At 37.8% G+C, this 16,713-nt stretch overlaps 1 protein-coding gene across 6 annotated transcripts in view; it reads left to right on the top strand.

Annotated features, from left to right (window-relative positions):
- Positions 1 to 16,713, top strand: part of TINAG (tubulointerstitial nephritis antigen) — a 97,318-nt gene that overhangs the window by 9,729 nt on the left and 70,876 nt on the right. For all 6 annotated transcript variants that reach the window (XR_001863649.1, XR_001863647.1, XR_001863648.1 and 3 more), the window contains exons 5-8: positions 6,607 to 6,730; positions 8,888 to 9,038; positions 15,110 to 15,290; positions 15,744 to 15,789. Coding sequence is in view for 2 of the 6 variants with exons in the window: in XM_017739290.1 (XP_017594779.1) it covers positions 6,607 to 6,730; positions 8,888 to 9,038; positions 15,110 to 15,290; positions 15,744 to 15,789 (502 nt within the window). In the remaining 4 variants the exon portion in view is untranslated. The remainder of the gene's footprint in view (positions 1 to 6,606; positions 6,731 to 8,887; positions 9,039 to 15,109; positions 15,291 to 15,743; positions 15,790 to 16,713) is intronic.

The following is a 16,713-nucleotide window of genomic DNA, read 5'->3' as shown; positions in this document are numbered from 1 at the left end:
GGTCACAATTTTAAGTAGCTTAAAAATTGTCCATATTCAAACTGGCCAGCTGATAGGTTCTGTCAGGTCACAGAGGAAGCTGTAAGCACCCCTTTGCAAGAACATAACTTCCGGGACTATGCCTGCTAACCCATGACACCTGGTAACCCACCTTTGGGCCTGTCCCTTGGAGTCTCTCCAAGGGCTTCTTCACCCTATATTTTGTTATGTCTCCTGGGTACTGGTGCAAAACAGGGTGTCCTTGTTAGAAATGCTTTTTTTTAAAATAAGACTAAACAGTGACACCAGTCATGCCTTAATTATGCCTCCCCTGATGGGGGAGAATTTTAAGAGTCTTTGCCAGGAGTCTGAGAGACGAATGGGACCTTCAGCCTTCTCTGCTTTCTAATAGTTGTTTATTAAGTCTTATCAGAGAAATAGAGCCACTTAATGTGACCCAGACATAGCACAGAGCAGAGAATGTATCAAGATTGACACAGTCTTTTAAAGGAGAATCACCCAATGAAAACTTAAAACGAAAGATATTTTCACTTTTCTTCCAGTGTATAAGAAATCATTTTGTCACGTAGACAGGAACTGCAGAATTCTTTATCCACTCATCCCAAACTACTTCTACTGCAGAATATGGAGTAGTAGAAGAAGAAGAAGAAGGTCTGGAGAACAACAACAATCCTCCATTTTGAAGTTTTTTGCTTTTATCTATTTACTATATTAAAAAACCCAAATCCTCTAAGTTTTTCACCTTGTGACAATCTTACATAATATTCTATCACTGAGTTCACACCAGTGTAGATTCTAATTCTTCCCAGAGGGTAGGCAATTTTCTCCAAGGACGAATGTCAAAAACAGTGTTGTCCAGGAGGGTAGAACCCTTCAAAACAGGCAGAGAAGTATTCTCTGCACTCTGGGTTCCCACAAACAGAATTTTGAGAAGGTAGCATAAATGTGTGAGAGAGGGTAATCTACTATTGTAAGGTGTGAGAAAGCATGAAAAATTATACAGCTATATACCAAAAATCTACAAAGCTGCAAATATATTAAAAAAAAAAAATAAAAAAGCTTAAAATCTTTAGGCATCAGTGGCAGACGGATTTCCACATGATGGTAAGCCCTGTGTGACAGACAGTGGCATTGCAGAGCTGCCACTTGAACAGGTTTTGGGGAAAGAGGGAATGGCCTCTGCAATAATTTTAGCAGTCCTAATCCTTTTGCTTGCTTCAGACTCATTCTGTGTTGCACAGAATGCCAGCTCCCTGCAGCGGCATGGAGAGGCATTGGGCTGGGGCCCAGATCAGCCAGCTCAATCAAAATTACACTGTGAAGGGTTGCCAGAGCAAGAAGTGGACAGGAATCAAGCTTTGGAGTTTTGCCTTGTAGGATTTTCTGGACTACTCTTTGCAGCCAAAGATGGATCATTTCACTGGAAGATGGCAGGTCAAAATAAGACAATAGCATAAAATAATTTAATCCAGTATTTAGTAGGTGTCTGCCTTAAGTCACCGGTGAACTGCACTGAGGCTCAAAAGCATTGGATTGATTTGCTGTTTTTGGCTTTTTCCTTGAGGGATACAATGTGGTGCTTATATAGCACAGGAGAAAAAGGATGTCATCAGAGGCTGATATCTCCATTGGTAGGTATCTAGCTAGGTGAAACAAATCCCACCTAGGAAAACAGGAAAGGGGTTTCAAGAAATTCTTTACAATACTTCCTTTCCTCCATTCAGTTTGGAGTAGCTGTTTACTCAGCAGTCCTGCATTACATCCAACCTATTGAATCATTGTTACTAAGCTTCCTGCAGCTACTTCACTGCTATGCTTCTTACAACCTTTGTTCCACTGATAAATTTCTCAGTCACATTTTCTCTGTCTGCTGTCTCAAGAAATCTATAAGCCACAAACCAACTCCCTTTGGCGCTGCCAGACACCCAAGGAGATTCAGTGGATTTTTCTCCAGAAATCCAGCTTTGTACATTCACGCATTAAGCTGTCAGGAGACTTCCTTACATGTTGCTGGAACCACATACTTTCCACAGGATTCTAAGAAATCTTTCTACTTACAAAGGCTAAAAATATAAAATAATACGCTCTGTATGACTTTCTCAGCTTCTGGAAAATTCATTCAGCTTGCATAAAATGGGTCTCAGTTGTACCTGAGCCCATCTCCTACCTATGGCTTCTCTTCAGAATTATTAGAACTTCCTTGCTTTTAGCCCCATGGTTTCTGTCTTACTAGTGGTGATATAAAAATATTTTTCCCTGAAGTTTCCTATGAAGTTCCAAATTTCTCTGATTTTGTCCCCTTCTGTAGTTTCCCAGAAGAATATAATCTCTTTAGTGTCATTGTGCTGCCTCAGGAATTACCTGTCTTTGCCACATTTTAATACTTCACAACAACACTTAAAAACGACAGTTTCCTTCACTAATAGGCAGATCCATATCTACCGTCACTGCACCATCCAACAATTTCGTAGCATGCATTGGGCTCATCAGGGGATACATCAATCGATTCTTCCAACTGGCAAAACAAAAGAAGCCATGGAGATAAGTTCCAGGCACTTTCAAAGATAAATATCTTACCAGATTTTCATGGACTATTGCCCCTGTTTCACCTTTCCTGAATAATTTTCTGTCACTGATACACAGCGAAGCACACTCCCACATTTACAACGTCCCAAGTGATTCAAAACTAGTGAGTTTCCATGACAGTGTTTCCATTAAGCTTCACCTGTAACTGACAACTCAGAATAGGGTAAAAGAGATATGAATAAAAAAATTCAGAAATAATGACTTTGTAATATTTTTCAGAGACACTTCTCAAACCTTTATGGTTTAACCTTTAAGTGACTTTGTTGAGTACTAATTCACTTGCAGGCTGATGTACTAGTTACTTACTGTGGATAAACTGGTACTAATTAAATAGTCATGCGTTCTATGGGATTATTACTGCCTTTCCCATTTTGCAAGTCACAAAACTAAACATCCGCATATTCAGTGGTTAAAAAACTACAATTAGTGTTCAGGAGTTTTGGGCTTGTACTGACCTGATTAACTGGTAGCTCTGGTACAGTAGAAATAAATCCGAAATCTGCAGCTACCATTCATTAAAAACAACTTTTTTTTTTTTTTTTTTTTTTTTTGACAAAAACCGTTTTTTCAGCATGCTTCTGATCTATTATTAAGGGGAAAAAATGATAGCTTCTGGTATGCAAGAGCCTGACGTTCCAAATTATTTTCTGTTGTCTTTTGGGGATGCTTGAGAAAAACATTTTTGTGTAGAAGGGGCTTCTTACTCAAAGGCATGGGAAAAAAGTTCAAAAATATTAAGCTTTTCTGTGCTAACAATTTTACATGTACAGCACAATCAAATCCCAGCAGTGTCCAAAAAGTTTGCTTCTGGAATAGATATTTTTTAGTTGTTTCTTTGACTGTCCAACTACAAATAAATCTTCATAGGATTAATTCAAATTAAACAGTGTGACAGATCTACATGTCATCTTAGGGAAATCACAAACTTCCTGAAGTTTGTCTTAGAGCTTTTAAAAGTTCTGCTGTTAATAAAAGACTATACCTGCTCAATAAGGTGATGCTTTTGTGTGGAAGGGAAGTTTAACATGATGGTACATTAGAATACCTAAAAGACAATGATATGGAGCAAGAACTAAATCTGAACAGAGGGCTCTCTGTTACATAGTATGGCTAGACCTGAGTACAGACCAACAGCTAAGTGCACCACTAAAACTGTTTGACTCCTGACAAAGCTGAAGCTCCTCCGTCTGAGAAGGCATTTTCACTGCAGGAGACAACCATTCTTGAAGTTCCATGTAGCACAAGAATAACCACCACACCTTTAAAACTACTGTGGTGCACTTTTGGTGGTATTCTGTCAGCACAAGTCCTGGCAAGAGGTACATTTCAATGGTAGGATCTGCACCCCTCAGCAACAAGATGCTCACCTAAATGCCATCTTACAAGAAAATGAAATACATAATAAGGCACCATTTTTTCCACTAAATATCTAGAAACTCAAAAACACAATTGGAAAGTAGACAAAGTACACCCTCTGTTCCACTGATATATGGCTTTTCCCAGTGAAATCCCTCAGCAGTTGTAGTTGTCTTGCAAACAGAAGGTGATTCATGCCCATTTTGTCTTCACAAAGAAAATGATGTCCAGAAACTTTTTCCTCCATTAAAAAAAAAAAAAAATTGCTTTCCCTCAGGGAAAGAAGTGTCCACATTTGCAAATTCATTTATCTCTGGCCTTTTTTCTTTAATTGGTCATCTATGTTTTCTGAAGAAGTCATAGTTCAAATTCAAGTGCTCTTTTATATCCTCTTACCTTTCTGCTTTGGCCAGGCTGCTAACTTCACTACAGAGAGTACATATAAAGGTTTAAAAATAGTTCACCAGTCATGCTGCTGATTGCCTTGTGCTGTCTGACGCTGGTCCATGGAGCATACACTGAGAAACTGTTGTCTAGACTTAATGTTTGTCACAGAGCAGCAGTACTTCTCAATATCAGGGCAGCAATTTTTTCAGAAAAAAGCCAATGTTTCTGGCTACAGGTCATTCCTGCATTTCTAAATGCCAAGGCTAAGGGTTAATGAGGGGTTTGCTCTGGGATTTACAATATGAGGCTTATAAATATATTGGCAGTAGGTTAGGAATACATAAAGTAATACATTGTCACAGACTGGAGATCTATTTAGAATTTTGCTTTTCTCAACTGCCTCTTTTGTAGTGAGGCATTGTAATGATCATTGTAAGTAGCCATTACCCACATAATTGTGCTAAACATTTGCCAAATTTTGCTTTTTTACCGGTTGGTAGTGAACAGCCTCATCATAAAAAAGAAATTCTATTTGTCTGGGATTTCTCCTGTATGTTTCATCTTCAAAGTAAATCTTGAGCTTGTTCTTACTCGCTAATAATGAACATAATGATAATTTGTCAAGTTACTCTTTAAATTAGTTGCTGCTTCCTAAGTGTCACTTGAAGTTGCAAGTCCCATGTATATAAAACCCTTTGAAAAAGCAGACTTTTGAAACTGATTAATCAAAATACTGAGATTAATATTTTACCAAGGTTTAAAAAATTTACTGGCCTTTTATGGGTGGAGGTGAGACTTTCAAAATCATTGAAGTGATCTAAGAGCTGGCAGTATTCTTTAATTGATTCAGGACTCGCAGCCTGCATCTAACCTGGTCAACCTAGAACCTCTGGGTCTGGGAATGCACACAGACTGTATCAATTTGCCTGTGGGGGCTGTATCCCAATGTCAGATACAGACCTGAGGTACAAGCTTCCTTTTTCCTTTCCCACTTTTTCTCAGCTGGGGATTTGCTATGGCAAATCCAGACGTGCAAGCTGGATGGAGGCACTGCTGTTTCACAGTGTACACAACAAAGTGATCTTGATACAGACAAAGGGCTAAAATTAGGTTCTCTGAAGAGTCCTAAAATAGTTTGAAATAACAGGCCTCAAATGTTTAAATTGTCTTAGCAATGTCTTAGATTTATGATTATAAATCACATAAACTATTCAGAAAAATGTTTTAGCAAGGGTACCCAGAATCAGAAGATAAGAAAATTGAAGAACAGTAAGAGAATTTAAACAGGATAGAAGCCATTCGTCTTCAGGGTTTCTGCCTGCTTATGAGAAAGAAGCATCAGTGAGAGTTTTTCTTAGGAACAGATAATCTTATTTTGTATTTTGTATTTCCTTCTGGAAGTGACATTATCAACAATTTTTTGAAACGGACTGATTGCATGGCTTAATACTGCAGTTCTCTGTGGCCATTCCTATTTCCTTGCACAATATAATCAATCATTCCATGAAGTTCAACACTAAAAACAAAAATGGGTCAATGATTTTGATATGTTGAACACAGAGCAGATTATTAGCAGTTGTACCAGATGGCTCTTGCATATGCAAATATTTGTTCAAAGCTTGGAGGACTTTGGAGGAGGGCATAAATTAAGGCTGAGAGATGAAGGTGGCAGAAATGGCTGGCCAAATTGCTTTAGTGAGCAGACCATGAATTTTCATGAATTCACTATCAGATTGAAAAGCAGAAGAAAAATCGCTGATTTTTATTCTGGAATGGGAATAAGTGCTTCCGATTGAATAACCCCTACGTAAAAGACAAATCAGTGATACACTGTACTGATTCCTCTCCCACAGTGACAAAATTTCCTACCTACACCCACGTGTCTGGGAGAACAGGGCAGCAGGTATCTAACGTCACTGCTATTTGTAGCAGAGGGCTTTTCATTCCAAAAATGCCAGCTGGGTCATACTTAGCAAATTTCATTGGATTGTTGTTTGAGATAAAAATCAGAGAGAAACTGGTCAGGTTACTCAGGTTGGCAGCCTTGAAGCTCAGCTTTTCAGTTCAGCTAATGGAGTGCCAGAATCCTCCTGCTCTCAGAGGTCTACAGCACCCAGCCATGGGGAAACCACCTCAGAGTTGCTTGGGAAGTCACAGGGGCCAATGCTTTAGGTTTCTGCAGTCTAAAAATTAACAAGTTTACCAACAAAATTACAGTAGAATTTATGATAAAAATAGGAAATGAAGCATATACAGATCTTCTACATTTTGTTTTAGGGAAAGTCACTTCCAGAAGAAAAGTTTCCTGCAATTTTTTCAGCGACTTATGAGTGGCCTGAGTGGATTCATGATCCTTTGGATCAACGAAACTGTGGAGCATCCTGGGCTTTTTCAACCGCAAGTAATATTTTTTTCCTTCCCTTTAAAAGTATCAGTGATGTTATATGTGAAATGAAAACTGTAGTGGTTAGTTACAACATAATTTCAGCTCACTTTTCACTTTTTATTAGCAAATAGGAACTTTTAAAATTGCTACAACTTTCCCTCTGTGTTGTTCCAAAGCCTTAAAATGTCAATCTAAGCTGCAGCACTTTGCTTTTCATAAAATTGTGTAACATAAGATTTTTTTTGTGACAGAAAGTAGAAAATTAATTGACCGATGCACTTTATCTTAACTAATAGAGTAATTTTTTAAAAATCCCCATCCTTTCTGTGCAACTACATGCTTGACTTGAAAGCTTAAAACAGGCAGGCTTTAATTTCTTTACATGTATTTATATGTTTCTGCATTTAACAGTGTCCAACCCTTGCTACTTAAGAAAATTGGGTAAAATGTTTTCAAAATTTATGAGAAGAAAAACCTAAAACTGCTCAAATATTTGTGTAAGAAACAATCTTTCAAATTCTGTAAGAAATGTCAATAATGCAATCCAACCTCATGTGCTACCAATTCTGGTTTTATGAGAAATGGGCACAATGGTCACTTTCTCTAAAGAAGCTAGAAAAATCAGTTTTTCTGATGTAAAAATGTACATTTTTCTTGCAATAAATTTCAGTGCATACTTGGATATATAAAGATAGAGAAAAAAATCATGCAATCAAACTTTACGACTTAATTTGGCCAGTGGGTCCTCACAGGTGCAGGTTTCTACAACTGCTTCTTTAAATCACAGCAGTAAGAGAAGGAAAGGAGCACTTAGTCCAGATAAGCCCAGCTCCCTGAAAAAACCAGACTGAACAGGTTCTTTTTCTGATATGTCTTATCCACTGCACATTTAAAAAGAGAAAACCAAGAGAGCTTTTAAAAGCTCTTCTGACAGATTACTGCAGAGATGAACAGAGATCACTGAGGGGAAGACTTTCCAGATACTGTGTCTGAATTTTCCTTTCCATAAGGAATTCACATAATTATTTTCAAAGCTATATACTGTGAGATGCCTTCACATATTTTTTAGGTGCATCTAACATTTTCAATCTGAATTTACAAGATTAATTGTTGCTCAATGAACAGACAAGCACTGCTGTATAATTTTTTCTTATCATGAATAATTTCTGTAAGTATTCCAAAACTTTACAGTAAAAGGCTTTTATACCTATGAAAATAAATTCATTATTATGGGACATCTCACAGAAGCTCAAAATATAGTTTACATCAACAAACTTTCTTTTCTGAAGTCCTCCTCAAAGCTCAGCAAAGTTAGTGTTGATTTTGTCAGGGATTTGAATTTCAAGAGATTTTTTAAAAGTTTATTTTCAAAGTAAAAAATTTGGGGCTTAAAGTAATACAAATAAAATTTAATCACAGGTAATGACCAGAAGTGAGGCTTAATGATTGTTTCATTGTCATTCGATAAAGAAGGTAGAAGTACCTTAGTTTCACCCACAATTTAGTTAACCTAGTCTACATTAAATCAGTTCATAAATACATAAGGACTAAGAATCATCATTATCTGAGTGAATTCAGATAAGGTGTCTATCCCAGAAGAATAATTTTGTGTGATAAGGGAAGGAGGTACAAAGAGTCCTACAGTTACACTTTAATATGAACATCTCCAAATATTCTTTGTAATAAAACCAATACATATTTTCAGTCTTAAATTTTCTTCTTCATAGGACTGTTCTCCTTTTTTTCCCCCCTCACATAAAGGAAAGAAAAATAGGAAGAAAGCAAAGAGATTTGGAGATTCAGCTGCAGGAAGTTGGAAAGTATTTGCTTCTTCTGCTGAAGGCAACCACATATGAATATGCAAACAAACTTTTACAAACATGGTAGAGACAATTATGCAAATGTCTCATCTAATGTTTAGATATGTGGGACTTTATAATAGCCAGTAAATCTAGGGATTTGTCATATTTCAGCAAAGTTGCTCATGATACTTTGCAATATCCCAGTCCTCTCTCACAAAAGTCTGGGCAGATTATATCAGTATTGTTTAGGAAAGATACCTGCACAGACAGAAAATATTGAGGTTGTATTTCCATCCCTCTTTCACAAAAACAAATGCAAAGTTGTGAGTAATTATTTGTTTTTGATAACAGAAAATTTATTTCCATACAGGTGTTGCAGCAGATAGAATAGCAATTCATTCCAAGGGTCAGGTCACAGACAACCTTTCTGCTCAGAACTTGATCTCTTGTGATACCAGGAACCAACATGGATGTAATGGTGGAAGTATTGATGGTGCTTGGAGATATCTGAGAACACATGGGTAAATGTTTTATCTGGCTGTTTAGATAATTTTAAATTGAACCAGTTGCTTAAGTTGTGATAAGACAACACTGTAAATGGACTCAAAACTTTTGTGTCTCTTGAGATATAGGCTCTTCATTTTAAACAACCTTGAGTAAGCAGCCAGTTGCATGAGACAATATTGTGAATATTCAAAAGAATCAAACATCTTTTCTCTACAAAGCAAATTGCAATAATCTCGTCCCACGAGTGTTCCAGAATGCAACACTCTGTTAAGGACTGTACCTAGATCCTTCCTTCAGGTCAGACTAAGCAGAGTTAACAGCTGTCAAATTCCTCATGAACAGCTAGAAACTTTAAAATGGGATATAATCATTTATGGAATCACATTTATTTTGGTTGGAATTTTTGGAGGTGACCAGGTCCAACATTTTGCTCAAAGCATGACTTTGAAATTAGATCAGACTGTTTAGACCATGTCCCTGGACACATTTTTAGTATCTTCAAGGATGGAGGTTCCAAAACCTTTCTTGCAGCAGGTCAGTTTTTTTGACCACTCTTATGGTCAAACACTTTTTTGTCATATCAGCATTTTCCTTGGTAGGCCTTGTGATGGGTGCCTTCCAACTTTTCTCTGTGCATCTGCAAAAGTTTTGTTCTGTCTCCTCTATACCTCTCCTTACATAGTGGAAGACAGGAATTGTATACTCTTTTGCCTTTCCTTCTCTGAACTGAACAAGCCCAGCTGCCTCAGCTCCAGTCCCCTAAGTGCCTTCCACTGGTCTTGATCAGTTTGTCAGTGTCTTTCCTGGGGAACACGTAAGTGAAGATACAACTCCATCTGCTGAGTAGGAATTTGAGGGGAATATTAATTTTTCACAACATCTTGGCAATGTTCTTGATAACAGAGCCCAGTATTGACTGTCCACATTTGCCAAGAGGGCTCACTGCTCACCTACATTCAACTTTCTGTTTCTCAGGGCCTCCTGTCCTTCTCTGTGAAACAGCAGAGGCAGTGCCCTGCCAGTACCTGGGCAGTTCTGGCTCAGAGGCAGGATTTGCCATCTGTCTTTGTTGAACTTCGGGATGTTTCTGTCAGGCTCATTTCTTCAGCCTATTAACGCTGCTCTGAATGGCAGCCATGCACGCTAATCCCTCCCCAACAGTTTTGCATTCTCCACAAACTTTCTAAGGGTGCCTTACATCTAGCTGTCCAGATTGTTAACAGAGATGCAAAACTGTTGCTTTTGTGTTGTCTGCTGGGGAATGCCATTAATAAACAGACACCAGTCACTTTGACCTGTCGACCTTTCAGCATGCCAGTCCACAGTTGACCTTGTAAGCAACTAACCTAACCCAGTAAACTAGAGGAACACCACAGGAACCTATGCTGAAAATGTCACTAAAGACAAGGTAAATGATAGCTATTGCTTTCCTTGTTCTCTATGGAGCCAGTCATTACCTGCCATGGTAAATCTGCACTGTCTGTTCTCCGTCAACTCCTTGAAGTTTGTGTGCCTGGAAATGCCTTCCAGGAGAATGTCAATAACCACATTTTAGATACCATATAATCAAATCCTGCTGTTTTTCATATTATCAGAATTTTGTTGTCCTTTCTGTTCCATACCAAAATCTGTTTCCTGTCTTGTTTTCATACAATCTCATCCCTTACTCTGCTATATCTGAAACTGACAGACAGAGAGATCTCAGGTGTTCTCTCTGTCGACATTTAATTTTATTTATATAACAAACAAACCATGAGGAGAGCAAAAGAATGTCAGACATGATGTTTTGTAGTTGACATGACAGCCTGGGGATCCAGGAGAAGACCTGTCACACTATACAAGTGATAATTCTGCTTTCTGCAAGTGTATCAAACTATTTCTGACCTGACAAGGATTTTGTGTTGTTATAGGGAGAGTTTACATCGAGTGCTCCTCTGCCTTTTTCTCTTAGGGTTTCAACACTAAATTGGCTGTCATTTAGGTTTTGAGCAGGAGATCCTTTAGCTGAGTGATTCTACCCAGCAAAAGCCTCTCAGCACCTCAGGGGGTCAGGGAAAAGGATTTCTGCATGAAGAAATGAAAGTCATAACTTGACATTTTAATTGTAAGCACTTTTAAACTGCAATACTTTTCTATAACTAGAAGAGCAGTCCCATTTTACTTAGTAGCTCATGTTTTTGGGAGAGTAATTCCAACTCTTTCTCTCTGGATTGTTTTATTCCATTTCTCTCTGGATTGTTTTCTTGCCTGTTAAGAACAGGAGCACAAGAATTGCTGGTGTAGATAAGAGAAGAAATGAGAATAATATTTATGAGCACTATCTCCACAATAGCTGGAGCAAGTTATTTTTAGAGGAAAAGCTGTAAAGAATGCAGCAGTAGGACAATCTCCTAGTCTTCTATTCCCTCTGACTGTTATCCCTGTATGGGCACAACTTCCATGAGCCCCATAATAATAAGATTCTTCCTATGGCAGAATGTAGTATTATTTTGACCTTACCGCTGTGGCTAGTGACACAGCCTGTTATGCAGATGCAATTTAAGTATAAAAGAGTAAGCTTTTTCTTAAAAGAAAAGCACGGCAGGCTGAAGCTCTACAGGACAGTTCATTATCAGCCTGGCTGTACCCTCACAGGTGTGAATGCAGTAACATTAAGTTTGACCTGACTGAGTAGCAGTGTGACAGTGGTGTGCTGAGCAGGCTTTCTGACTGATGTAAGCCTGGAAACTTAGAGCCACAGCACCGCAGCTCACACAGCACACCTGTGAACTGTCTTTTCACCTCCACACTCCCAAGTACTGGCTTATTGCTCAGCCTCATGGTGTTCACCAGCCTCTTGCAGCTGATTGTCTTGAGTAAAGAATCTGAAGGGCAGTAGTGAAAACCATCAGGAATTTTTGGAAACTAACTAGATCTCCAACAAATCTCAGCAATCCAAGATTATTTTCTTAGTCACTTATTAAGCTTTTTTGTTGCCATGGAGCTAACTCCAGCATGTACAACATCATTGGGCTATGACAGACCTTTTCCTGCTACCATTTTTATCCCTGATCATTGATTTGCCATCAAAGTACCACATATGAAGGTATCCCTACTTACTTATTTTTACAAACATTTCTACAATCTGATTTTCTTCCCTCGAGTTCAAATGATATTTCAAAATCCATCCCAACATTTCCAGACACAAATAAATACATTAAGGGAAATACCCAAATATCTTTAGAACAGATACTGGAAATACACAAGAGCAGCTCTTCTGGATCTGAGCAAGGGTCCATCTAGCCCAGTGTTAAGTCTCTGACAGAAGCCAAGAGCAAATAATATCGAGAATAACAAAAAAAAATTTAACTTTTTTAATTCACCGGACCAATAATTTAATCAGTTTTGTAGCTAAACCCCATAATCCATAACCTTTTACCTGTGACAATGAAAAAAATTGGAAATTTATGGCATAGAAGTTAGAAGTGTCTTTTGAATGAGCCCTGTCGAATAGTCCTTGCTTCCTCACACTTTCAGGTGACTTATTTTTAGGAATCATTATATTGCAATCATTTTTTTATTATTTCCATACCCTGCAATAGGGAGAAAATACATTGATTTTTTGTGGGGCCTTGTAAATTATCACAGCGGGTGTTCAATGCTGTTTGAAGTTTCTGATGTTTTGATTTCTGGAGTGTGCTTAGCTCAGGTTTTTGACAGATGTTCAGAAAAATCAAGTGCTGACCTAAACTATCCCCAGTGAAGTCAGAAAACTATTTCCATAAAGCTCAATGAAGCTAGGCCAGTGCTGAGACCTGATGTTTTAGAATCACTGAACACCCAATTAACAGTGAAATCTGCTATAAGTGGAGCTGAAACACTGTTTAAATATCACTCTTTCTCTTTATCTTCCTCCATTAATTAAAGAATAAATATGTATTCTATTACCAATTATTATTAATTTTAGGTATTTCAGTTAAAAGCTACAATTTGGGAGAAATAAGTGTTCTTTGAAAGTATCTATTTTAACTAATAAGGAAAACTAAAAGGTTATATTCATCAAGAATGAGGAAAAAAAATTTCATTTTCAGGTAGTATTAAGGTTAGACACTTGAATGCAAATAGTGCTTCTAATCACAACAGGGCTTAATCTGATTTTTACCTTGGTTTCTTGGCAGTTGCAGGGTACGAGGAAGATGTTATTGTTATTAGCCAACTTACAAATAGCATAGTCTAACGTTTAAGATTGTTTTTTTATCTCACAATTCAAACACATAAATCCAATAAATCCACAAAAATTTTCATTAGACTGGACACATAAACATGACTGAAAATTACTTCTGTCAAGAATGTATGGACATACTACAGAGTTTTCCTGGTTGTACCTGGATTCTGCTTGTTTCTAACGTTATTTTTGTATATATGTATCTATATTTGTGCATATAAACATATTCACATCTATTTCTGTTTTTCTTCTGTAAAGAACCTTTTGGCAAGGTCTTCTCCTTGAAGCGTTTTTAATGTTTGCTGGTGTGCTGGTGCTTCAGTACATACAAAATCATGCTTCAGCAGAAAGCTGTTCAATTATGTTAAACATGTCTGCACAAACTGTGGTTGGTGAAAAGATTCAAACATGGCTCCTGGTTCAGAGTGAGTGATCTTATCTGGATAGCCACACAGCTCCAGTGTGCCAGTGCAGCTTTTATTGCTTCACTTCTGTTGTACAAATAAGACCCATCCATGCAGAACCTGTGACAAGCCCATTGGGACAGTCCAGCTGAGAGGAGGGGAAAAAAAAATCCCTATCCCAGGAATGAATTTTTCCTCTGTTGCCTCCCTCTGAGGGGCTTCTAAGTACGCCTGAGGAATACTTGATACTAGGCTGTAATTGCCTGCTCCTGCCCTGCTTATTGTGAATCATGCTCTAAGGACTGTATTTGCCCACCTTCTCTGCCTTGCAGGCTTGATTGCACTCAGCAGCAATCCTGTGTTTCTTTCGAAAATCTATCATCAGTGCTGAATGGAATGATTATGCATATAGAGACAGACACATTTTATCAATAATTAGAGATGTGTACATATATAAACCAAAGATTTCCTTCTACCCGGTAGAAGAAACACAGCATAATAAATTAAAAAATGAGCAGTAACAATCTGTGCATGCTTGGACAAAATACTTGCTGTTCCCCACTGGATACCTATGAATCCAGAATACTGTCAAATTCAGAAGGAATCAAAAGGGGTTGTCAGTGACCAGATTGAAGACCTAAGCAATAACAGCCTAACAACCTTAAATTTACTATCCCTTTTCATCTAAGTAGAATTGCTTTTGAAGCTTCTGGATGTATGTGATCTAGTCGGGGCAGAAGGAAAAAGACATTCTCAGATTTTCTATCACCAAATGCTAATGGGAAAATGCCATTTCTTACTCAAAATAGCTGAAACATATATGAGCTCATCTTGTAAAACTCCTGATGACTAAGTATACACTGGCAAACATAGTTATACTCCATATTGTGTAGAAATACAGTTTTCACTTCCTCAGATTCAGAAAGTCCAGTATAATTGATGAACTACCTAAATACAAATGCTTTTTATAGGACTGCCTATTTTAAAATATTCTGCTTCAGCAAAATATTTAATTATGCTCTTTAAAAGAAACCCTCTCCTAGGCTTTCATGGCATTAACACAGAAATGTGTATATTGTTTCAGAAATGTCTAACAGTATTGCATGCATCCTGTTTCACAAGCCATTTTTTCTAAAATAAGCCCATTGACAGTATTGGTAATTTATTGATCCATTTCAGGGTGAACTTTCATGCATTGTTAATGAGATGAATATACCAAGTGACAAGCGCTAAACACATTTTTTACCCTCTCTTTGGAGAAGGGTGGGGAGAGGACTACTGTAATGGAAACTTAATCATAAATATCATGTATATCAATTGAAGCAAATGCCATCCAGTTGTAGATACGAGTCATTCACAATTCTGAAGAATATTACTTGAAATACACCAGTTGCAAAATAATTAAAAGCTTGAAATAAAATGACAAAAATGTTTAAGCAAGCTTCTTATCAACTCTTTTTTTTAAATACCTGAACAGGGTTGTATCATATGCTTGTTATCCATCGTTTTGGAACAAACACCTGGGGCCATCAGCAGAAAATCGCTGTTATGTGTCAAGTGAACATGGAAAAAACTATACAAATGGGCCATGTCCCAATGCTTTTGAAAAATCCAATCGGTTATACCGGTGTGCCTCTCATTACAGGGTGTCCTCAAAAGTAAGTTCATGACATTCACCTGTTGTCTCACCAATTTTACTCCTTTGGGGCTTGAATGTTATCTGTCATACTTTAATATGTTCACTTAACTTCAAGAATAGAGCAGTGAATTTTCCTTTAGGTTGCCTTTGAATTTTTCTAAGAGTTGAAATTCTTTATAGTTTCTCAGTTGTACATCATCTCTTTAAAGCTGATAATTTGTGGTCGCATTGAAATTAGAGACAGAAAAGAAAATATGCAGTTACAACAGTGCAGTTGTTCTTCTTAAACATGTTTCTGAAGGTTTTGCTAATTTGGTAAACCAAATATTCTCCAGCAGAAGCACAAGTACTATGGTATATTTATACTATACATATGTGCACACAATGATAAATTAGTATGAGTTTTAATTTTATTTAATAAAATGTGTTATCTTCCCTTGCCCTCTCTGTTGCTGCTCTCACCTCCTCTCAGGAAACTGATATAATGAAAGAAATCATGGACAGAGGACCAGTGCAAGGTATGGTAAATTTAAAGGATGGTAACATTATTGAAATAATTAGACTGTGCAATGACCTTGTATCCAAATATTAGAAAACACAAATTCTTTGCCACAATGAAGAAACTGGTCATATGCACTGTAGTTCATCCAAGGACATTTGGTGGGTAAGTCATGGCCCTAAAGGCAGCATGACTGCATCAGAGCCTGTAATGAGTAAAATGACCTTGAGCTGGATACGTTGAAAATTTGTGCAAAATCTGTGTGCAGTAAATCCATGTGCCCTTTTTCATGACAGTTCTTTGGTCATTGGTGAAATAGCAATCTGTAGCTGTGCAGGTGGAATTAAATGTTAGCTCTGCTCCATAGGGCTGGGGTTGATTCCCCCACTGGCTAAAGCCAACTCACCAGGCCTGCTCTCCTCTGAAGGTAACGCTGAACTATATGGGCCTTCCAGCAAATCATTCAATACTGAAATACCCCAGAATTTCTCATTTCAGAGCACAAATGCTCTTGTTGAGGCCTATCAGTTTTGAATTTTTCTGCTGAACTCTGCAATGAAGATCCCTGACCTCTCAGTGGTCAGAAACAGAGAGACTTCAGCATTGAGTAGGGAAATGCAAGAAACTTTTTTTTTACCCTGGATACTGTCCATTTGTGGATGGCAACAGCTGAGAATGCAGGTTCCTGCTCACACCCCAGGCCAGTGTAACTAGAGAGGTTGATGGATGTCGGCCTTGGGGTGAAGGAGAGAGGTCATAGTGCAGGATGTCTGCTTGTCTTGGATGGCTGGCTGATGCAAAACCAAAGGATTTTACTTCAGGGGACTTCTGCATTTCTACTGCCTTTAATTATATAAGGAATTATCATAATCCTAAATTTATTATTCAGATCGTTTTGACTATTAGATAGAACTCATTTTGGTGCACCATGGAGTTGAAATTA

The sequence above is a fragment of the Corvus brachyrhynchos genome, unplaced genomic scaffold (genome assembly GCF_000691975.1).
Source record: "Corvus brachyrhynchos isolate BGI_N302 unplaced genomic scaffold, ASM69197v1 scaffold136, whole genome shotgun sequence".
Lineage (NCBI taxonomy): Eukaryota > Metazoa > Chordata > Aves > Passeriformes > Corvidae > Corvus > Corvus brachyrhynchos.
Note: the sequence above shows the minus strand (reverse complement) of the source record. Positions and strands in the feature narration are given on the sequence as shown.